Source organism: Cydia splendana, chromosome 11 (genome assembly GCF_910591565.1).
Source record: "Cydia splendana chromosome 11, ilCydSple1.2, whole genome shotgun sequence".
Lineage (NCBI taxonomy): Eukaryota > Metazoa > Arthropoda > Insecta > Lepidoptera > Tortricidae > Cydia > Cydia splendana.
Genome location: NC_085970.1, coordinates 3,589,950 through 3,615,167, shown reverse-complemented (window position 1 = coordinate 3,615,167; position 25,218 = coordinate 3,589,950). Strand labels below are relative to the sequence as shown.

Here is a 25,218-nt window from a genome sequence, read left to right as displayed (position 1 = left end):
ACTCTTGGCACTGAGTTCAAATGCAACGTGTTTCTTAGAACCTGTCATAAAGAAATGCCTGTGGAAACAGTTAATTCTCAAGAAATTTTCCAATGTATTAAGAAACGAAATCATGAAAACATGGTTATAAAATATTACAATTGTAAGTACTATATCTGAAAAATAATTGTGATTTATAATTTTACAATAATAAATTGAAAATTACATTTTGGCAATAAAGAGTAGAAATTAAAAAGTGGCAACACTGTAGTGTCGTCACTTTCAAACCAATTTATATAAGAAAACGGGACGACACTACAGGGTTGCCACTTTTTAATTTCTACTCTTTATTGCCAAAATGTAATTTTCAATTTATTATAGTAAAATTATAAATCACAATTATTTTTCAGATATAGTACTTACAATTGTATATGTCATTATTTCATTAAGCTTAGAAATAAATTAGTGTAAAAATTCATGTCTTTTAACATAATTATACCGTCTATTAGAAGGAGGATGGTGAAATTGGTGAATCGCGTAAATTTTGGACGCTGGTTCGAATCCTGCCTCGGTCACTGGAGGCATATCACGTTTTTCGTAAATTACGTTTTTCAATCACCTAATAGTCCAAACACAAATGCGTGCTAACGGCTTATGAAAAACGCAGAACGGACATCTCGCCTAATGTCAGGGTAAATAAGGCCTAAGGCAGTGGTTCCTAACCTGGGGGTAATTACCCCCGTGGGGGTAAAACTGGTATTTGGTAAAGGTTAGGAACCACTGGCCTAAGGTAATTGTGGGAACCTGCCCAAAACCACTAAACAGACACCGCAATCCACTACCAAATCAGCTCTTACTGAAACAAAGAGCAAACGGCCGCCCGTATCTCTAGCGAGGACCGATTGACTCAAATCAATTACTCTAAAATACAAAAAAAATGTCAAGGTCATACAAATCTTCAATATTTCATAAGAATGTCTTGTGAAGGCCGTTTCCACAGGCTACTATTGTAATAGGTAGTTAAGATGTATTAACGGACGTTAGACGGTGTCGTCGACGGGCTTCGGCCGGTCGTTCCTCTGGTACACCAGCACGTTCGCGCTCACCTCGCCTTCGGGGAACTGAAATAAAGGAGTTATTAGAATGACAAAAGGCCCCGTGCATGAACTATAGGGGGCAGCATAGGAGCCGTCACATTTTGGCGCGAGGCGTAAAAGTGTCGTTATGCTTCCGATGTAGCCCACAAGGTGGCAGAACCTACTATGCACAAGGAAACGTACCGACGAGAACGGTAGATAGTAGCACTTGCTTTGGCAATGTACATGTGCACATATGTTTCCGATTCAGGCTACAAGATGGCAGACCCTCCAACGCGCACGGTCACTAGAATGATTGACGAATTTCTCATTTCTTGACATAATAAAGATAAATTATAGTCGATTTAAAAAAGAATAAAGATAGGTTTGTCGCTATTTCGTATACTTGTCAGTATCTTTATTTCATACACGTGTTATGAGTTTTTGAATCCATTTCAGAGTTAAAAATAATTGAAAATATTTATTTTTTAATTTTTTACGCAGTTCTGCATAAAACGCAAATAAACACACTCTGAACCCTTTCCATAAATACAGCAAACGTTAAGTACTATTTCTGTAGGATAATCTGTTTCTGTATTATCTGCATGCGCCACAATACTTCGACAAGTCAGACTCGACTCGAGTGTTTATCATAACGAGTTGGATAATGTCATAATATGTATAACTTATCATCAAACAACACGACGAAATTAGACGGTTGCCTGCTGTTGTATTCCCTGCGCTACCAAGCTTGAGGGTTGTGGAAGAATACTTTGACGCTGACGCTGAGTCTTAACCATAACAAAATGTCATAATATAGCGTACCTGTGTATGGGGCAGTTCATATATCTGTCTATATCCAGCCAGAAAACTCTCGACTCTGCCCTTCAGCACGTCAAACAACACGAGTAACACGACGAAATTAGACGGTTGCCTGCTGTTGTGTTCCCTGCGCTACCAAGCTTGAGGGTTGTGGAAGAATACTTCGACGCTGACTCGAGTCTTAACCATAACAAAATGTCATAATATAGCGTACCTGTGTATGGGGCAGTTCATATATCTGTCTATATCCAGCCAGCAAACTCTCGACTCTGCCCTTCAGCACGTCAAAAAGAACTACAAAAGTAGGCGGTTGCCTGCTGTTGTATTCTCTACGCCACCAAGCCTGGGGGTTGTGGAAGAAGGCTTCCGATTCGTAGGTGTCGCCGGTTTTGCCTATGGGCGGGTCGCAGTTCAGGTAGCGGGCTGTGATGTTTACGTGGAGGTGACTGAAAAAAAGTTCTTAGATATAGAGCTTGTTTTAAAGGTTAAGTAAAGCTAAAAGATACAGATCTTTATTATTTAAGTTAGATATTTAATTTACTTATGATATGAATACATACACTGAATGAAATGTCTAAAAAACCCGTAGGGGTTGGATCAAAAACTAGGTAATTAAGTCCGACTCACGCTTGACTACATATTTCTAATAGGTTTTCCTGTGATTTATTTTGTGTATTTTTTTCAAAGTTTTAGACCCAGTAATTTCGGAGATAAAGGGGGAGGAATGGTCGGACAGACAGACAGACAGACGCAAGTGATCCTATAAGGGTTCCGTTTTTTTCCTTTTGAGGTACGGAACCTTAAAAACACCCTTTGCAATGGGCCAAGCGCGTGGTGAACATCGTTTTACATTTGTAGACTTGTAGCTTTATAAAATGAGGTCCCAGCCTTAGTCCTTGTGTCAAAGTTTGGAGACCCTTGATCTAGTACAAACCGCAACACTATTAACTGCCCATCGGTGGACCTTACGCCTTTTGTAATAAGGTCCACCAATGGACAGTTGTGTGGCCGATGGTACAGTCAGCAGTAGAAGTTGTGTCACCATAGTTCTGACACCTAGAGACATTTACACCTCTAAATATTATAGATTTTTTTTGTGTTTTGTATCTGTATTTTTTATGTAATTCGACATTAAGAGACCATATACATCTCTTAGTAATTGTAATAATACGTTAGATTAAATTGTTAGCTTTATTTTATAAAATTGTTGATGTTATTATTTTTGCTTGTATGTAAATTTAATGATGACGTGTAAAAGTGCCCTTGTGGCCTATTTGCTGAATAAATGTTGATGTTTGATGTTTGATGTTGCTAAGCGGGCGAGGTGTTCAAAATTACCTTGACACGCTCTTATTCTCTAAACAATAAAGTCGCGTCAAGATCATTTTGAACACCTCGCCCGCTTAGCAACTTCTGCTGCTGACTGTACAATAGATGAAGTATGGTTGTACCTGTATAGAGGCGTGGAGTGGCAAGGCATCATGAAGAGCACGGAGGAGCGGTTGTTAGGCAAGGAGTCTCGCAGCAGCGGCATCACCTTGAGCGTGCCGCTCTGGTGCACGATGCCGAAGTATAGCGCGGGCACGGCGTTGCCGATGAGGATGGCCAGGGCGACGAGGTATAGTTGCCATCTGGAAGACAGGATTACACTTGAGAAAATGTGGTCACCATCTATTCCAGTATTTTTTTTAATTACTTAACCAAGGTCAGTCACAGGGCTATTTAATGGCCAAGGTATCCGAATGGCAGTAACAATGAGTAGCAATGAGTTTGTTCTTCGCGTAAACGGGTTACAGAAAATCTTAACAAATTATACACCTAAACCTTTCTCAAGAATCGCTCTACTGATAGGTGAAAACCGCACAAAAATCCGTTTAGTAGTTTTTGAGTTTATCGCGAACATACATACAAACAGACGCGGCGGGGGACTTTGTTTTATAAGCTTGTGCACAAATCACGCGAAGTTGATAGGGGGAGGGGGAGTCACGAAAAAATCACGATAGATCACGTTGAGGGAGGGGGGGTATAAGGAAACCTCACGTGTATTTTTCTACAGTGAACGAAACTAAGAAAAAAAACCTACCATATGAGTACATACTTTTTCTCGGTTTCGTTGCACACGTTAATCATAAATCTTCACTCTGCATTTCAAAATAGCGAGTCTATTTTACGAAAATAGAAAATAAACAAGATTTTCTATATACAATACTATTAATCTTAAAATTAGGTCGAATCAGGGGTGCGAAACTCCTCCCTTCTGACAAACTCGGCTCCGTTCGGTTCAGCATTGCTCCGAGCAATTATTAGGGTTGACACACCTTGACGTCCCATTGCGTGCACGACCACAGATACGACTTGACTTGAATTTTCACAACCCTAAATAGCCGAAAGGGATAGTGTCATATATTAGAAAGGGACAGCATGATTCGACCCTGAACCGCTGTCAAACTTCGGCTTTGTAGGAAGTTTCTTTTCTGTATTGTAGTACTATTATTTATTCTGTGGTCGAATGAAAAAAATTAAAAAAAATACACGTGAGGTTGTGTGGGGGGAGGGGGGTAGCCAAAAAACTCACCAAATATCACCAAAGGGGAGGGGGGTCAAAAAGTAGCCGAAAACACCTCGCGTGATTTGTGCACAACCCCTAAGGTGTAGTGATTGGTGAATGTAACTTACTTCTTGGCTTTCCTACTCCACGGCGCGATGACGTCTTGGGCCAAATACAGCAGGATCGGCAGCAGCGGCAGGACGAACCGGAACTCCTTGTGGGCGATGAAACTGAAAATATTATTGAGTAATTAAGTGTTACGTAAAATGATGATACTTTCACTGATTCTTCTAGGCCAGGAGTCTCCAAACTTTTTTACCTGAGGGCCATATTGCGCCTGAGAAACTTTCGCGCGGGCCACCGGTTTTTGCGCCGGGGGAGGTCTGGTTGCTGCTGTTAGAAACAGTTCCACTCTCAATGAATGCTGAACCCAGCGGGTCGGATTGGAACGTGTCGCGGGCCGGGGTTTGGAGACCCCTGTTCTAGGCCGTAAGAGGCACTTAACCTTTTGAACGCCACAGACGGCAATTGACGTCAACGCAAAATCGTGACAACGACGCCAAAGACGGCATTTGACGTCGATCGTTTTTTGATGAAAATCCACTGAACAACACTCCACTTTTAGGTTGGCATTATTTATTCACAAAACTAAATTATACCCCCGTGGCGTCAGTGGCACGGCAAATGGATGCGCCGTTTGGTGTTCAAAAGGTTAATTTCGTTTTTTTAAGTAAATGTTAAAAAGGTTTAATTTTTTTAAAGTCAACGTCACCTAATATTCATCATAATAAAGTGCATTTTCACCTGTACAATGCTACATGTAGTGCGACGGCAGTTAGGAGCAGTAGGCCCGTTTTGTTCTCTCTAGAGCAGCGGTCGGCAACCTTTTAGCAGCCAAGGGCCACATAGTAGTTAACGAAGTTGACGCGGGCCGCACTTTGGTAATATTTGTGACTTTAGCAGGCATTGTCGTTTGTCAATATTACATACAAAATAACCAGGGAGGCTCACGGGCCGCAAGCGAGAGGTTCGCGTGCCGCATGCGGCCCGCGGGCCGCTTGTTGCCGACCGCTGCTCTAGAGTAACTGGTATCAGGTTGATATCTAAAACCGCTGTTGCGAGCGATCAAACCAGCATTGCTAAATCATTTTTACACTTTATGCCTATAGAATTAGAGTTCATTCTCACCTGTACAATGCTACATGTAGTGCGACCGCAGTTAGGAGCAGTAGGCCAGTTTTATTCTCTTTAGGGCGACGGAGGACGGAGTATATTGCCAGTAGAACGGGAATCAGGTTGATGCCGAGGACCGCTGGGAGGCCTTGGGAGAGGTACCAGTGCCTGGAACAAATAAACATAGTGTCGCGATTTAGGCATAGATACTCTGAAATCTTAACCTTAAAAGCGCTGGTGGCCTAGCGGTAAGAACATGCAACTTTCAATCCGGAGGTCGCGGGTTCAAACCCCGGCTCGTACCAATGAGTTTTTCGGAACTTGTTGATATTTAGCAGTCGTTTTTGGGTGAAGGAAAACATCGTGAGGAAACCGGGCTAATCCCAATAAGGCCTAGTTTCCCCTCTGGGTTGGAAGGTCAGATGGCAGTCACTTCCGTAAAAACTAGTGCCTACATCAATTCTTGGGATTCGTTGTCAAGCGGACCCCAGGCTCCCATGAGCCGAGGCAAAATGCCGGCATAACGCGAGAAAGAAGAAGTCTGAAATCTTAAATATTTGACGCATAGAACATTAATACCTATAGTTAATAGTGCATTAGCACGTACCTGCTGGTACGCCATATTTAGACGAGAGCGAGTCAGGGCATAGAGCTTAGAGTAAGTATAAAGCTTGGTATACAACATATAGGCAATAGCCGGGTCCACACGGGCCGAGGCACGTCTACACTGGCCGTTTTGTGCGCGAGGAAATTGCATCGCGCCTCTGATCGTTCTGTACAATAAAGATGGGTGTACATACACCACAATTCCCTATGGCGCAATACTAATTTATCAGAAAATGTAAATGATTTATCTACTTACCACGGGTGCTTCCCGTAGAAGGAAGCGATGTCGTGTAGCACGTTGAAGCGGAAGAACTCCCAGGGGGTCACAATCAAACCGCCGTGGAAGTACGAGTCCAGGGCGATCAGAGGACCGGCGGTGGCGAGGCTGCAATCAAACGTCATCGTGAGGCAAGTGTATCAAAAACCGGCCAAGTGCGAGTCGGACTCGCGCACGAAGGGCTCCGTACAATTACGCAAAAAACGGCAAAAAAATCACGTTTGTTGTATGGGCACGAGCCCCGCTTAAATATTTATTATATTCTGTTTTTAGTATTTGTTGTTATAGCGACAACAGAAATACATAATCTATGAAAATATCAACTGTCTAGCTATCACGGTTCATGAGATACAGCCTGATGACAGACAGACAGATTTTTACCCTTTGGGTATGGAACCCTAAAAATGAAATGATTGACCAAAAAACTTGTGATATGACAAAAAGGACTCAAAAATAATGATTATTTACTAAAACGGGACTAATCACCTAAAATTAAGTTAATAAGAAAGACCAAGTGTGCGGGTAGTTCAAAAAACAGCTAGCTTGATGTCAAATTTTAGCCATTTTTCTCCGAGACAACGGGGACAATGTCTGAGGAGCCTGTTTGGCACTTCCCTCAACGCGCAAGGAAACGTGCGTGAAATGAAGGGATAATTTACTCGCCTATAAAAATTAATCTGCTCTTTTAAGATGATTAAACATAAATATAAATCTTTCCTTACGCAATAGGTATGTATGTGCGAGTTAATAGTCGCAAACGCCCTTGGTTGGTGGTGAACAGATTGTAGGCGCCGAGCACGGCCCACAGCGCCGCGGACGTCGGTCGGAGTCGGAGGAACACGCTGAGGCAAGCCAACCACAGCCATGAGTTGTTTAACCGCTTAACCCCGGGTTAGTGGGATGGTGCAAGTGGCACTAAGATGATTAAACATAAATATAAAGGTTTCCTTACGCAATAGGTATGTATGTGCGAGTTAATAGTCGGAGACGCCCTTGGTTGGTGGTGAACAGATTGTAGGCGCCAAGCACGGCCCACAGCGCCGCGGACGTCGGTCGAAGAAACACGCTGAGGCAAGCCAACCACAGCCATGAGTTGTTTTCTGAAATATTACAACTATTATAACTTTGCACCATAGACTAGGAATCCTCTAGACCGAGTTTAGAGCAATTATTTAATGAAACCGATGCTGCCAAAAATACTGGGGTTCGGGGGACGAGGTGAGCGAGTCCCGTGTCGTGATTGATCCGTTCAAAGACACGGACGTCACACAAAGACACTTTGACTCGAAAATGGAGTAAAACTACCGTATTTTTGTGGCAGAGGGGGTAGCGCTACTATGCTCAATTACTCAGTCTGGAGGATGTCTTGTCTGTGCTTTGCACCATCACAAACATTGTTTCCTGATAATTCGTAAACTTTATTGCTAAGACCTAAGGTTGACCAACGGACAGCTAAGAAATTCTCTTCCAGTGCCATGACCTAGGCTAGGCGGGTTTTCTGTTTTTAGGCGTTTTTCACTACATACGGGTTTTCCAATGTTATCGGCTAAGCTCGCAGCGCGTAGCTCGCTCAGAGGCGAGCGACCAGCGACGCGTTCGGCGGGGCATGCAGCATTCCCTCGAGCGTACAAAGGATTAAAGCAGCACTGAGGCCACTTGCTATTGCGAACATTTGCATTTCTTAGACATGGTCTAAAAAACCGGCCAAGTGCGAGTCGGACTCGCGCACGTAGGGTTCCGTACCATTACACAGAAAACGGCAAAATATCACGTTTGTTGTATGGGAGCCTCACTTAAATATTTATTTCTATTTTGTTTTTAGTATTTGTTGTTATAGCGGCAACAGAAATACATCATCTGTGAAAATTTCAACTGTCTAGCTATCACGGTTCATGAATTACAGCCTGGTGACAGACAGACGGACAGCGGAATCTTAGTGATAGGGTCACGTTTTTACCCTTTGGGTACGGAACCCTAAAAACGTCTGCCCTAAATGAGGAAATCCAGATAAAATTTAGTTATTACAAAATACATTTCTTACAATACTAACAATATTATTCCCGACATTGCTGACGCCATAATTCCTGCCGCGGTAAGTGGATCAACTGATTTGATTATGTATAGTTAGTATCAAAAGAAGCTAGAGGGGCATACACTCTTGATGTCTGTACAACAAAGTTGTGTTCAAACACAGATAATTTTAAACACCTGTACATCTACTTCTCTCGTGCTGACTATATGCAAATACCTACCTAGTCAACCTAATCAGTACAGAACACCACCACTCAGTAGAAAGTATCACCAAGTATAAAGTGTATGTATGTACACTTATGTTATGACTTGTGATTATAGGTCATCCCAGTCAACGCTGCAAACCACAGTAACAGACCTGCTTGCATGAGTTGCGTTCTCGCGCGCGATTCCATACATCTAGCGCGACGTCAAGAATGGACTCGCGCGCGAGAACGCAATTATGCTAGAACTCCAGATGTGTGATGCGAATTTAAACAAGACTCAAGAATTTCTCTACAGGATGAAAACCCATTCACTCAGTTCTAAGTGTTCTACCCATAACAGATAATAGCCCCGAGGGTCCTGACCCTGCTCTGTACGAGTACAACAAAGTCAACAGACCTTATTTGCATTGCTAATTTATGAATCTCTCAAGTGCCAACTAATTAGCACTTTCTGTTATACAATACAAATCTTTCACTTGTGTTAACATGTAAAGAGCATGTTTTGTCTAGTCACCTTTTCGGAAAATGAGATTTAAATCTCGAAATGCAGAGCTCTTAATGAACTATTTTATTACATTTTTACATCATTACGAACTTTAAAAACCCGATTACCGTCTGTATCTTTAGGTATTTAAATAAAAGTAAACAAAATCTACCCTCAAATGGCTCCTTAAGCCAGTTGAGGGTGGCCATGGCCCCGATGGCCCTACGGTAAATAGGCCCCTGTTATCCCTGCATCCTCAGCCACTGCTCTGGAGACCGGGTTTTGCATTAGCAATTTGTAACTATACAATAAGCATAAGGTTAGGAGATAAATGTTGCATGTGTCCCCTAGATCAGGGGTCTCCAAACCCCGGCCCGCATTCCCGGCAAGCATTCATTGAGAGTGGAACTGTTCCTAACAGTAGCAACCAGACACCCTCCCCCGGCGGCGACGGTGGCCCGCGCGAATGTTCCTGAGGCGCAATATGGCCCTCAACTAAAAAAGTTTGAAGACCCCTGCCCTAGATAGTGCAAATTGGGTAATGTTTTAAAAAAAAAATAGGTTTAACGCAGTCAGAAAGCCAAACAATAAAAATAGTACCTTTCTCATAATAGCCCAATCTTCCATCCTTGAACGGGAACTTAGACAGAGCTATGACAACCAGTGCAGTCTCCACAGTCTGTAGCAGGGTGCGGCCGGACGTGTAGAACCAGAACCAAGATGTCAGGATCAGGAATAGGGACCATTTGCGGCCGCCGGTCCATTTGTAGAAGCTGTAGTCGGCTGCGGAGCTTAGCAATGCTTGGAGGATGCGGGGTAGAATGACCTGGAAATAAAAATAGATTACAATACAATTTTTCAACATATTTTTCCAGATGGGAGTTACTTGGCCTAAGGTTCAGACAACTTAGAAAATTAATTTATGTCTCAAAAGTTATTTCATGGTGCCAAAAAACCTACTTTTACCATACATTCCAACCAATACTGACATGCATTTGTCACAAAATGCCGTAAATGAGGTGATATATTGTTTTTTTCCTTAAATAATAAATACAAACACATGGTGAGATTGGTGAGCCTCAAAATTGCTAATCTAATCATAATAATGTCTTATCAGTAATAAACAAACACTTACCACAGCCTCGGGATAATCCAGTCCAGTATACTTCAAAATAGTGTACAATACCGCCACAACACTAGGATACAGGTAGCTTCTTATCCCCTTCTGCCACTCCCATGTCAGCGCTCCATACCCAAATGCTTGCTTATGGGCCACTTCCAGGGTTTGCCAATACTCGTCCGGCACATACCAAGTCTGTACCAGGAATACGGACAGGATCCTCACGAAAACTATAGCGCAGACCACCTGCGAGGGCCTCAAACCCTTAGCACTGAAGGGCAGAGCCATTCTCCCGCCTAAAAGATAGAGGTTACATGTGATATGCTATAAATAGACAGCTGTAATGTGCTCGATTCTTAATATAATTCCAGTTTATATCAGCGTGACTTAAGTTACAATTACATTTGGGAAAACTAGAGCAACTATCTAATTGGAAACCTTAAAGTTGTCGAGTTTATCAAGCGAAACAAACTTTATAGAAAAAAGTGTCAACTAACGCGTCCCTAGGATTATCGCTGGAAATGAATGAATGATAATAATTTCTTGGTGTCTAATGATTGAATATTATTTATAAGTCATATTAAGACCAAAAAACGTTTGTTATTTGTTGACATTTCCATAGAAAAACAAAATATCGCAAAAATTTCACTAACCTCAATAACAAGCCCGCCGCCGCGTAGTAGTGTTGTATAAATAAAGCTTACCGGTTTTTTCTGCCCCTTCCGGTTTTCATATATTTCTCTCCGTGATTTCAACTTAAATCATTGTGTTAGACTAATGAAAACAATAAAATATTTTTAAATAGGGAAATCTTCCTTATTCGGAATGATCAATTCAAGCAATAATAATAATTTAAGAATAAAACCGATAAAAAATTGATTCGAACAACGCTAACGTCAAATTAACAATGGGTTCCGAAACTATCCTCCAAAATTTTGTCAACAATGAAGTGTTCTGTGATTGTGATTGATTGTTCCATATTTACACGTTAAATTAAATAAACATCGAAATTGATAGTATTATTAAGATATCAGCAACTTTGTTCGAAGCATATTTATTTATTGTTACAAAAAAATATTTACTATAAATATCTGGGCGTTGACAGTTAACCAATAATTGTAATTAATATTCAGAACGTGAACTTACGAATGTTGATTTTTGTGAAAAACTGCATCAAATTTCTAAATAAATAAGATGCTATAAAGTACAATACGATGGGTAAGTTTGTTATTGATAACGTAAATGGTTTCGCTTGGATAGTTCTGTAACCGTTATGTTTGCAGAGGAGTCTAATAACGAAACATTGGACCTTTCGAGGCGTGGGTTGAAGAAAATAGAGAAAGCGCCAGCCGATGATGGGAAAACTATAATAAATTTGGTCCTGGACCAGAACGAGTTGCAACGGCTGGACAACCTGGACACGTACAGTCGCGTCGAAAACGTAAGTCACTTGCGAACCAAGAGAGAAAACGGCATAAATATAAGATCATCACATTCCACTTGCTAATTTCATAGAATTGGTTTAATCATAGTTAATTTATTCAGTAATCTTTGTGAAGAATCTGATTACTTTTTGCATGAATCTTGCTAGGAAAATATAAATGCAATTTCTTGGCTATATGATTTGATTTGGTGAAAGACTTCAATTTAAATTTAACAACTTTTATTAGTTATATGTAATATTTTTCTTGCTGGTTACACCTTAATTTTACAGCTACTTTTTATAACCACACCTAAAATAAAAGAATTATCTTTATATTCATGGCTGGGGTATGCCCACTGCCAAGCCAAGCACATCCACAACAATTAATAAAAAATAATCCATACCAATATTATAGATTTTTTAAATAACTTCCTGTCACATTATCTGTACCAAAGTGATTTTAATTGCTTAATTTTGAGAAATAACTGACTAAATCCCATTGGTGGAGCTTTGAGCACATTTAATCCATACACGGCGGGAAGAAGTTCACTCGAGATATTCTATTGAATATATTTGCACTTAAAATTACATAAGGTTAAAATTTATTCAATTTTTCTATATATCATCTTCTTCCTGCCGTGTACGGGTTTAATCATAATACTTAAAATTCCAGTTGTCAATATGCAACAACTTCCTGCTGCGGATGCACAGTGTGTCACGCCTCACCAACGTCCGCATTCTGGCCCTCAACAACAACGGCATCCTGCAGATTGAGGGGCTCAAAGATCTGATTTACCTTAAAGTGCTGAAATTGGCTGGTAAGTTTCCTCTCAACTATAATCTCCACCTGTGACTTGACAGAAGTTGTCCTAATCCTTTTGTTGTGTTGTGACTTCGTCTGTGTAGAATAATGATGACGATGATTGATAAAAACTACCCTATGTCTTTTCTCTGGGCCCAATCTATCTCTATACCAAATTTTGTCCAAATTGGTTCAGCGGTTTTAGTGTGATGAGCATACATCGGGGTTTTCAGTGCGGGAATGTTTTACACTAGCCAAATAACAGGTAAAAACTGTAAAAAACGATACTAATTTAACATTTCTAAGCACATTTGGACCTTACTACCTACGATTAATTCATAGTTTGGTAATTATTTTACAATAAACAAAGTTATAAATACACTAAATCATTCCCGCACCGAAAACCCCGATGTATGGTGATGAGGTAACAGACAGACACACTTTCGCATTAATAATATTAGTATGGAGTACTAGCTTTTGTCCACAACTTTGTCTGCGTGGAGTTAGTAATTTTTTATCCAATCTGTTTTTTATCGATTCCCCATACAAACTTCCCCCACCCCCCTTTTCACCCCCTTACAGGGTGATTTCTGTGATAAAAACGACCCTAAGTCCTTCCACGGGACTCAAACTATCTCCATACCAAATTTCAACTAAATTAGTTCAGCGGTTTAAGCATGAAGAGGTAACAGACAGACAGACACACTTTCGCATTTATAATATTAGTATGGATGGATGTAATACATTGTGCAAGATAATATTGCAAATAACAGCCAGGGGAATGACATCATACAAACAGTAGCCAAGCCAAACCTCTTAAATTGGGCAATTACTGTAACACAGTGTGATTCATTTACTTATCTTGTAGACAATACCCTTGCTTATACATATATCCTAGAGACTATGGACTAAGGTCATGCCATCTCTTTCACTCGTGTTTGGTCTTAACAAGGGTAAAGGAGATAGCATTATGATCTCAGTCGCCGCTGGTATTGCGTTAAATATAAAATGAGAGTTTGATTTGTCTGTCATTTCAAGATCAAAATTTGTACAAAAGCAAGATAATTGTGTAGTAAAAATTGGGTAGCAATTAAAGAGCGAGTTCCCATCTTAAAGGCCGGCAATGCACTTACAACCCCTCTGGTGGTGCTGTGGGCTCAGCACGGTTCCATTTTTATCGACTATCACTATGCGCGTCCCTTTCGCACTTACATACTTGTTAGAACGTGACAGGCATGGTGACAAGGGATAAAAACGCGACCGTGCTAAGCCGCCTGGTGTCCATGGGCGACGGTGATCGCTTATCTCGGCGATTCATCTGCTCCTTTTATTATAAAAAAGTAAATTGGCCACCAAAACTGTCTTCCTATTATCTGGAGTACCTACATAAAAATGTAGCTTAGAAGCTGTAAAAGCGTTTCTCATAAATCTCATTATATGTGACGTTTTCAACTAAAAGGTACCACATTGTCGGTTGTCGATAAAGTTGATTTCAAATTGAAGCTTAATGGAAATAGCGTCTTATTGACAATCAACAATAAGTACCTACCCTTTTAGTTGAAAGCGGCTCATATGTCATCCGTGTTTATTACAGGGAACAACATCAAATCAATAGAGCACCTCAACCACAACATGCACCTGGAACACCTAGATTTGTCCAACAACCAGATTTCCTTCATCGCTGATATCAGCTATTTGAAGAGTTTGAAGGTATTGTATATGTGCCTTTATAGGCCAGTCAAATAAGATTTTTTCTAGGAATTAACCTTTTGAACGCCACAGATGGCAATTGACGTCAACGCAAAATCGTGACAACGACGCCAAAGACGGCATTAGACGTCGATCGTTTTTTGATGAAAATCTACTGAAAAACACCCCACATTTAGGTTGGCATTATTTATTCACAAAACTAAATTTTACCCCCGTGGCGTCAGTGGCACGGCAAATGGATGCGCCGTTTAGCGTTCAAAAGGTTAATTCCCAGCAAGCTGGAAATCGTCTTAATACCTTCATTTGGTTCTAAATTAATGTAATCCGAGTTTGCTCGGAGTTGTGGAAAAATTTATACTCTTTTTCAGTTTTTTGCTTGTAGTACAAAAACGGTACGTCTGGCGGAAAATTTGCTCTAATCATGATAAAAATTGAAATCTACCTCTTTGATTATTTGAATGATGATTTGAAGATTTGAAAAGTACCTCTTACCACAAGACAACAATAAATTTGTCATAATTTATGTTTCATCATCAGAATGACAAGCATATTTTTTGACAATTGGACAGCTGGACACATACCAATACATCCCACATAGAGTTGAACTCATTCATGATAAATAATTCATGACGTGTCCGTATGTAACGAGGTTTTATCATTATTTTTTATTCATTCGAGAACAGGCAAGGCAATCTTGTACTATATTATCGTTTTTCTTACTTGAGCATCCGTCAGACCAGCGGTGATAAAGCGAATAGCAATCAACAATTTGATACCCTTGAAAAGCGAGTCCGACTCGCACTTGTTTTATTAAATATTGCTATATCATTATCATTACTATCTTATTATTTATTATGTAACATCTGTTTCCAGCATCTAGCCCTCGAACGCAACCGCATAATAGACCTCCGGCAGTGCGACCGCTACCTCCCCACCAGCTTGGAGCACCTAGGGCTAGCCCACAACAACATCCAGGACCTCAACGAGGTCTGCCATCTGGTGCATCTGACCAAGCTGGACAGCTTCACCGTGCAGGGGAACCCGTGTGTGGCGATGGCGGGGAAAGATAAGCTGTATCCTTTGAAAACCTCAAAACATAAGAAACATTAATAATAATAATATTTCAGCCTATGTACGTCCCACTGCTGGGCACAGGCCTCCTCTCATGCGCGAGAGAGCTTGGGAATAGTCCCCAGGCTAGCCCAATGCTGATTGGGTACTTCATATACACCTTTGAATTTCTTCGCAGATTTATGCAGGTTTTTTCACGATGTTTTCCTTCACCGAAAAGCTAGTGGTAAATATCAATATATTTCGTACATAAGTGCCGAAAAACTCATTGGTACGAGCCAGGATTTGAATCCGCAACCTCCGGATTGAAAGTCGGACGTCATATCCACTCGACCACCACCAGGTGCAACGTAAAAATTGATGTTTTACAGTTATTAATTGACCCTTATACCTATACACCGTGTTTTTATTGAATTCCGTTAACTTCGGGGTATGGTTAAGTACCTTTAAGATAACTAAATGGCATAGTTAATTTTCAAAAAACAATATTTTTTTTGTTCTTTTTTTGTTAAAAAAATTTGGTTTAAAAAGTAATTAAATGTAGCATATAGCGTTGTTGTAACACGGGCATTACATTTAACTCTACCAAACAATTGAAATCTGTGACATATCAATGTCATTTCGAACATCGATCGACCGAGATTGTTCTTAAGTTTAGTAGCAAATGTATGAACTCATTCTAAACACTAATCAATATGTAAACCTGCCCTAAGACCACTTGGTCACGCTTGTAGAGGCCTTATAGGAAAAAAAAAAATTATTGATTATTTCCGAAATGGAGTTAATTAGAATATCGGTGTCTTTGAGAAAGTTACTTGATTTAAGCTCAGGAATGCACCCTTGAAATTAACGGAAATAAAAAAAAACACGGTGTATGGAGCTAAGGCTGTCAGTGAAAACAAAAATGTATGTACATGTAAACACTTTATTGTACACAAAACAGATTTAAATAAACTGTTCGTGAAGTCCTCAACCCTCTTTGCACCATAGTGGGGTCTGATAGTCCGATCCCTCTCTTGCGTAACCGAATGCCTGTGCTGAAAATGATGATTATTTTTTGTGGAGAACAAATATGCTATGATTTTTGGTAAACAAACCAAAAAAATCCATTCACATCACTACACCTTATAAAACAAAATCCCCCGCCGCGTCTGTCCGTTTATGTGTATGTACGTTCGCGATAAACTCGAAAACTACTAAGCGCATTTTCATGCGGTTTTCACCTATCAATAGAGTGATTCTTGAGGAAGGTTTAGGTGTATAATTTGTTGAGGTTTTGTGTAACCTGTGCAAAGCCGGAGCGCGCGCTTTTCCCGGGAGGTCCCCTTTTCCGAGATGTCTCCTTCCCCTGGGATCAATCCATGAATACGATAGAGAAAAGCTCTAAACTCCTATAATTAACCAAAAAAAGGCGCGTCGCTAGTTAATATAAAACGGTAAATCAAAAATTCCTTGACCCACAGCTCAGAGGGTTCGACTACCGCCCTTTTGTTTTGAACTGGATCCTAAATGTAAAGACCATCGATGGATTCGTCGTTAGTGCTATTGAAAGGTGAGCATTTATTTACTTCAAAAAACTTCTCTGTCTACAGATACATTTGAACTCATACAACGATTGGATTGGATACAAGAAGAAGAAAAAAATAAGTATTTCATACGAGAATAGCGATTAGAAACACATATTTTGAATATACTAACAAGAGACGCAAAGATATTGTTTGCTCACAAAATATTCATAGAAGATATGCCTTTTCTATGAGATTTTTCATTGCTCTGGGTCCTTTTCTATACAACAGGCTCAACGCAAATTTAGATTTATATACACTCAGCTACAAAAAGTGTAAGAAAACGCTCCGAAAAGCCCTTCAAAATATGACGTACGAAGACACAGAGAATCTACTAATAGTTGTAAAATGATTATAAGCAATATGACTGGATTTACAACAGGATAAATAGGATAATTATCACGATAAATAAATATATAGTATTAAGTTGCTAAATTATAATGTGTTTTTTTGTATGTGAAAATTAATTTGCTTGAACAATGTTTCAATCCTAGTTCAGGCACATGTAAACTATCACTATTTTTAAGTCTTTGTTTTATATGAATGTAACCATGAAATATGTGTTTTTTGAATAAATTATGTTTATGTTTATCTTTATTTTGACATTAAATTTAAACAATAAAACCAATAAGTGTGACAAAAAGGATGTACTCAGCCATTGTTGTGGTTAATGGCCCCGCGCTAGTATTCAATTTACTCCAATTACTATTCCACATGACTAGATAATTGACCATGTTTGTCATTTTTTATTTTATTCAAATATATTATGCCTAAACCAATACACCGATGTATTGATTGACGATAACTTTGTTACAGCTTAAAAGCGGAGTGGCTATACAGCCAAGGTAAAGGCCGTCATTATCACTCCGGGCAACACCAGGAACTGTGCGAGTACCTGGCCTCCACGTGCCCCCTGACAGCCGATGCGTTGGACACGGAGGACCAAAGGAAACTGCGCCTTATACTGAGCAAGGTACGACTCAATTTTGTGTGTACATATTACAACTTAGCAACGAGTACTTAGCAACATTCGCCCACTTGACTTATTTAATTTTGTTTCCCTATTTTTTCCCTTGTTCACGAAACGTCGCAGGGACCGAACGCAAGACGTCGGAATAAATAAGTAAACAAAAAAGTTTGGAATTGACCCGTGATTTAATATGCGTGAAGGTTTAAAATTTGCTAGCAAAGTTAGTCACATTTGTTTAATTGTTCCAGTTTCTTTTAATTATATATCTCCTTTTCTTAAGTTTTAAAACTAGGACGTTTTTTCAGGCGCAGCATCACCAACAGCAGCTAAAAGACCAAAACCACAGCCCTATAAAGCCCAAGCTACAATCCCCGAGAATGCAATGTAAGTTTAGGAGAATTTACCTACAAAGCAATGTGGTTTAATTTGATCCCACACACTACATAGACAGTATAGACACCGCATTATGAAGCGTTAACGAAGAGCGTGAGATCACTAAAATTGTGCAATTTTATAGTAATACAGACAAAGGTATTGGATAAATGTATTGTAATTAAATAAATATTTTGGCTCAGAATACAAATAAGGCCAGCCCAGACGGGGCAATTTTTCGTACAATTTGATTCATTTCTAATTTACGTCATGTGCTGTGGACGTGCAAAAAATCTTACAATCGAATCAACCACTTTTCTCGTCACGTTCATAAATCTAAATCGTTTGAGACTTTGCAATCTTACTTATAGATATCATTTTATCGACATAATACTCGTGACTATTTTTAGGGTTCCGTACCCAAAGGGTAAAAACGGGACCCTATTACTAAGACTCCGCTGTCCGTCCGTCCGTCCGTCCGTCCGACTGTCATCAGGCTGTATCTCACGAACCGTGATAGTGACAGTTGAAATTTTTACAGATGATGTATTTCTGTTGCCGCTATAATAAAAAATACTAAAAAGTACGGAACCCTCGGTGGGCGAGTCCGACTCGCACTTGTTCGGTTTTTTCTTTGTTCTGGTATCATTTTATCTGTCAATCTCATGTCAATTTAGTCCGCCCTATTCTGGAGGCAAGTTTATACATACTGAATTCTAGCCTATATATTTTATATTGAAAGAGATCATGTTGCCTTACTAACTACTACCCTTATATCTGTATTCATGCATGCTGTGTTGTATCATGTTGAGATTTATCTCTGTTTGAAAAAGCATTTGAGGGCGGCAGATATTTTTGGCGCGTTGTTTCATACGCTACAATAGATGCTATAGACGGTCAAGCAAATCTTGTCAGTAGAAAAAGGCGGCAAATTTGAAAAACGTAGGCGCGAAGGGATATCGTTTCATAGAAAATATGAATTACGCGCCTTTTTCTACTGACAAGATTTGCTTGACCATCTATACCTAGTGTATATTTAAAAAAAAATCTAATCACTTCCACAGCTCGAATGACGCCTCGCCACATGGGCCGTTCCCCCGACCGTCTGACTTCGAGTTACCATTCAGCGTTGTCCAAAACGAACTCCCCTCATTCAATGTCGACGTCTTACACCGAGATTCCCGCCGCTATGAGCCAGAGCTTTGACTCGCCTGGCTTGTATGAGAAGACTAAAGAGGAAAAGGAGAAAGGTAAGAAGCAATCCTTAGACATGTTGAATTTTATAACTAATTCTAGTTGTACCAGTTATGCCGCCACATGGGCCGCTCTCCCGACCGCCTCACATCCAGTTATCACTCTGCGTTGTCCAAAACGAACTCCCCTCATTCAATGTCGACGTCATACACCAAGATACCGGCCGCTATGAGCCAGAGCTTTAACTCGCCTGGCTTGTACGAGAAGACTAAAGAGGAGAAGGAAAAAGGTAAGATTCGAACTAGAACGACTATAGAACTTTGACTAGAGCTGAAAAATTGCCATGCCATTCACGCATGTTGACAAAGTCAGATATTGTACAGTCACCTGCAAATAGCAATAATATGTTACACATTACACAACATATAACACATATTTATAGTGACATACTACAGGTACCTTAACGCCGCACAAGAGACATTGAATTTTATTTTAGCCAATCTAAACTTTTATTTCACGTTCTGTTTTCGTGTTATAGGATTGTTAAGTTTTCCTGTTAGATTTAAACAAATTTATAAGATTATAGGTTGGTCCAAAAATATGTTGCTAAAGATTATTTCTGTGCATTACGTTGATCATTTTAGCAAATATTTTTGTATCAAAGCTAAAGGAGAATTTTGAAGATAATACGTTTTATTTTGGTTCATCATGATCATCATCTCAGCCATAAGACGTCCACTGCTGAACATAGGCCTCCCCCTTTCCCCCCTTCCTCCCTCTTTCGGTTAAACGATTGTATATATTCCTAAATATTTTTGAAAACGTATTTTCGGGCCATCCTATAGACATAAGACGACATTATTATAAATATTTTTGTGTATTTTTTTGCAGAACTACCCACCAAACCAGTGAACCAATCCCTCGAGGCCGCTTCAAAGATGGTCCCCGTACCAGAGTCCCTAATGAGTCCAGACTACCAAGACCCCATGTACGACATACAGCGAACCATACCCAAACCGAACCCCATAAACGTCTCCAACACGTCAAGCCCGTCCAGCAACAGCAGTCTACACGAAGACAGGCCGCACAGACAGATAACACAACCTAAAGTTATCAATAATAGTTTGAAAAATTCCCCGAAACTACCGAAAAGTGCCACGTCTTCGCCCAAAATGAAGGCGAAGATGGAGCAGAGGAAAGGGAGTTTGAAGTTCGAGCCTAAGGAGAAGGTTAACGGTGTTTCTAAAGATGAAATTGATCAGGTAAAAATGTGTTTTTATACTTTTTATTTTTATTTATAGAATGTAATTTTTTCAACAGTCATATTACGCATATTTTTTTATCATTAAATTAGAACTAACCACGATGACTATTGCAAATTTATTGAATAAGTTATTGTAAATTAGTTAGAAATTCCGTAAGATATGTTTGAAACATTCTTTAAAACGATTTAAAGACACCAATTTGTTCGTATATTTTTTAGCATATTTGTGGAATAGAAATGCGTTTTTGCAAAAAAACACAAACATTTTCGACCTTCAAAGTTTAAATCGTAAAATTCGCGATCTTATTTTCTAATATTATGCTTTTTGGCCACATAAGACAAGACAGACTTAATATGGGTAGTTTAGAAGTAACAAGAAACAAATTAAAGTCTTCTCATAAAAACAAACATTATTCTTATAGGAAAAGATGGAGATAATAAAGCTAGCGTCAAACCAAAGAAGACAGAAAAAGATGAGTGCAGAGTCCATGGCAGCGGTGACTATACAGAAGATGTGGCGGGGCTATAGAAGTAGGAACCTCAATAAGGATACGCTGAGGATTCTACATGCGATACAGGCGGCGAGGGCGAGGCAGCATATACAGTGAGTCCATTTGGTTAATTTATCTCATATTTTCTCACTTATTACTAGCAGTAGTTATCACCAAAGTGAATGGTGGCCACCACAAAGTTGAGAAAAACAATCTGAGTTGCTTTCACGAGTGATACAACTACAACAAGCATTTTTGAGTTATCGGCCAGGACGAAATATTATCAAAGGTTTCATTGTAGGCCAAGCAATAAGAAGGTATAGAGGGAAATGCTAGGAACAGAACACAATTTTTGACTCCGTAACTTTGTTTGGACTAGTTAGGAGGTGAACATATCAAGAGTCCCCGGCCGTAGCCCCGGTGTTGGGGGTAGAGGGGGGTAAGAAGGTCTAATTTTTCGGTTTTTCACTTATATCTTGGAAACTTTGCGTCTTAGCGACATGACTACTTAGACAAACCGAAAGCTGATAAAATTTGTTACAAGTTTTATTTTGTTAAGTTTTTCGATATCTTGAATAGTTTTTGAGATATCCGCTCTTGAAAGTTTACTTAGGGCTCTCAATTTTATCTTGATATCTGTATTTCGGAATGCTAATTCACATGTTTTCCAGAAGGCTAACCTGCGACATGGAGGCCACGAAAGCGGCGCTGGACAGCGAGCGGAAAATACAACAGCTGCAGATGCAGGCGATCAACGCGCTGTGGAAGAAAGTGTCCACTCTACAGAACACGGAGTGCAGCAAACCGGACGTTTTGAGGCAACTTACTGAAACCTGCTGCAGTTTGCAGCAACAGGTTAGTTATTACTCGAAACATATGTAAAAGACTGTGTTAAAAGCCCCTGTTCTCTCAAACTAAATCCATAAAATCCTACCTGTTCAGAATATTTCACGAGAAATGCTAACTGTGGCCGGGGAACAGCCGGACGAAAATAATTTTAGCCCAAAAACTGACAAGAAAGTTGTATTTTATCCACATCAAATGGAAACAAAGTAATCAAATGGAAATTTTGAGTTATTTCCTTATCTAGGCTGGTAAAATTGACTTTTAAAGGAAGACTTTGAATGATAAATATTTAAAAACATTTATTTTGAATTGATTAGTTTGATATTTTACATTTAGTATTTTCCTTGTATGTGTGGTGAAAATTTTTGTGTTTAACTCGGTGGCAAAATTTGTTTAACCCTCGTGCTTTGGAACCTTCGCAATGCTTAAGATTCCATTTTTCGAACCACTCGAATATGCTCGTGGTTTCATTTTAAAAACTTTCGTCTGCTCGGGTATTAATATTAGCACGAGCGGTTAAACAACAACTTTGCCCTCTTGTAAAATAAATAACTATTGTATTATGCAGTGTTAATAAAACCCAAATTGTTATATATATTGTATTGCAGGTGGTGGAGCTGCAGGGCTGCATGCAGCAAGTGCTGCGCTGCGTGCTGCCGCCCGCCGCCGCCCCGGCCGCCACACAAACTGACATTATCGCCGTACATTCCCCACAGGTACGGACTTAGTTCTAATCATTTTTAACTTGGAGCGTTCATTGTTCATGTTTAACTTTGTTAGTGAGATATCAACCGCTTTAATCTAGTTGAACAACCATGTAGTTGCTCTGCTGATAAATACCAGACTCATAGACTAGGAATCCTCTAGACGGAGTTTAGAGCAATTATTTCATGAAACCGATGCTGCCAAAAATACGGGGGTGCGGGGGATGAGGTGAGCGAGGTCCCGTGCTGTGATTGGTCCGTTCAAAGGGTTCAAAGACACGGACGTCACACAAAGACACTTTGACTCGAAAATGGAGTAACACTACCGTATATTTGTGGCAGAGGGGGTAGCGCTACTATGCTCAGTCTGGAGGATGTGTTGTCTGTGTAGGAACTCCTCGATAAAAACAACACCACCTCATTGAGTTATTCGATTTATCCTTATGAGTAGGTGATGATTTTAAAAAGGTACAGCCTACAAAAAAAAGCCTAGCCTAGGTATAAAAGTTCTAAAAAATTTAAAGAAAGTACGGGCGTTTTCATTGAATTTTTTATAGATTTTTCATTGTCATTTATTTCATGAAAAAAATTGGCCGGTCCTTAGGAAACATCGATTACTAGTCAACGTATGTATATTAATATGAAATGGTATGATATTAGGAGGAGCGGTGCACGTGGCTCAAGCGGCCGCAGTCGCTCGCGCTCGGCCCGGCCGCGTCCGCGCCGCCTGCGCCCGCGCCGGCGCCGGCGCCGGCACCACCTCGCGACCACACGTAAGTCGTTACTCTTCCTAGAGTTGTCCCTGACTATTTTACTGATGACGCCGGCATAAGTTTACCTGTCAATCCTACAAGTAATATCAAATTCATTTTTTTAATTTAATTTTATGACAGGCCTTGGTGTCTTTCTAATCGAAGGAATTGGCCTTTAAGATGGGAGTACGATCCTATCTTGAACGTTTGTTGAAAGTCGTATATAAAACAAATTTTGACAGCCACTAACTCCATTGACAGAATTAAGTTGTTCTTTTCAAGAAATTAATTATAAGCATCTTAATCGCGTCTAATTAAGTTTGAAAGTAACCGCCAAGTTTTCAAATCCTATCTTGATTAACCCTTCGAACGGCAGACGGCGAATTAATAGTCCGTGCCGGAACGCCAGGCGATCATGATTATTTAAATTTAAAATAAAAACTAACTTTACAGAGTCCCACGTAAGGGGCAATTCATAAATTACGTCATTTCAAATTAGGGGGGGGGGGGGGGGGGGGGTTTGGATGATTATAGGGGGGGGGGGGTCAAAAATCGTCAAAAATCGATGACGTAATTTATAGACACCCCCTAAGTCCCTATTACATTGTTGAACCTGCCGTCAGCTTCAACAATGTAATAGGGACTTACGCACACCCGTGTCACACCCGTGTCACACCCGTGTCACACCCGTGTCACACCCGTGTCACACCCGTGTGTGACCGTCGTTGGCGTCCTTCGCAAGACTTTCCGATGACGTCCACAGCTATCTGTGGCGGTCAACGGGTTAACTTTTATGTGTAAAAATCATACAGGTCAGTCATTGTTTCGTTACAGCGAAACCGAACAAAAAACTAGCGAAGTTGAAAACCCAAGCATCGAACATACAGAATCACTTATTCAAGAATCAGTAGAAGAGACAGAAAAACACGACACTAGCAAAAAGGAACTCATCGTCGACTGATGACGAAGGAAAGTCAACTTTATTACTAGCACGGTAAGGTTTCACTTGGCTACAACTTTTGCTCTTCCTTAGTTAAAGGGAAACAGAAATGCTGTGTTTTCAAACTACTTTAAGTGGAAAATAGACGACTCCGTTTTGGAACGTGGATTTTCTTTCCAAAAGTTGTATTTAATATATTAAAAGGGGTCACTCACGTATATAAACTCGAAAAGTTGTAGTCTACGATGTGTAATCTATGAGGTGACGGGATAGTCAAATGTTTTATTAATTTATTCAATGTCGAAATGTGTCTTTTAATTATTTATTTGCCAAAAATGTATGTTTAAGAATTACGATCTGAATTTACTAATAAAGTTACAAGATCGTGACACAAAAAATGTAAAAATCGATTTGCCTTGAATCGGATTCGCCATTTGTTTTTTTTAATTTACTGACTTGGATCGGCTTATACAAATATACGCGTCGACTTGAGAACCTCCTCCGTTTTTTTCGTCGGTTAAAAATACCAAAAATGTATCTCGTTGGTTCAATATTCTCACTCTTGCCTAGAAAATTATTCGATTATTCTCTAGCGGCCCAACATATAAGAAAAATTGGCTGTCAAAATCGGATCAATGATATGAGAAAATAATATTGATATTATTTCTAAAACGAAACGAAACAAAAGCAACTCTGTTCCGTTTAATTATGATTCAAATTGCATTGGAGGTAATTTGCACTAGTATTAGGACCGTGGGACGCTAGAGGTTAAATTTGTCAGAGAATACAGAC

The 25,218-nt window shown here is 39.9% G+C and overlaps 2 protein-coding genes across 2 annotated transcripts; one reads left to right on the top strand and one right to left on the bottom strand.

Moving 5' to 3' along the window:
• Positions 1 to 989: 989 nt before the first annotated feature.
• LOC134794732 (GPI mannosyltransferase 3) lies at positions 990 to 11,020 on the bottom strand. Its single transcript, XM_063766515.1, has 10 exons — positions 10,976 to 11,020; positions 10,338 to 10,618; positions 9,803 to 10,028; positions 7,434 to 7,581; positions 6,461 to 6,589; positions 5,614 to 5,766; positions 4,554 to 4,655; positions 3,329 to 3,508; positions 2,092 to 2,323; positions 990 to 1,100 (listed from the first exon to the last, which is right to left on the bottom strand). Exons 2-10 carry the CDS (start codon positions 10,608 to 10,610, stop codon positions 1,020 to 1,022), a joined length of 1,524 nt encoding a protein of 507 aa, XP_063622585.1. The 5' UTR covers positions 10,611 to 10,618; positions 10,976 to 11,020; the 3' UTR covers positions 990 to 1,019.
• Positions 11,021 to 11,181: 161 nt separating this feature from the next.
• LOC134795196 (centrosomal protein of 97 kDa) lies at positions 11,182 to 24,447 on the top strand. The gene is made up of 15 exons (XM_063767026.1): positions 11,182 to 11,540; positions 11,606 to 11,763; positions 12,419 to 12,563; positions 14,142 to 14,257; positions 15,131 to 15,330; positions 16,797 to 16,880; positions 17,710 to 17,866; positions 18,169 to 18,247; positions 19,300 to 19,485; positions 20,321 to 20,691; positions 21,116 to 21,297; positions 21,856 to 22,039; positions 22,639 to 22,746; positions 23,395 to 23,507; positions 24,321 to 24,447. Exons 1-15 carry the CDS (start codon positions 11,537 to 11,539, stop codon positions 24,445 to 24,447), a joined length of 2,214 nt encoding a protein of 737 aa, XP_063623096.1. The 5' UTR covers positions 11,182 to 11,536.
• The last annotated feature ends 771 nt before the right edge of the window (positions 24,448 to 25,218 follow it).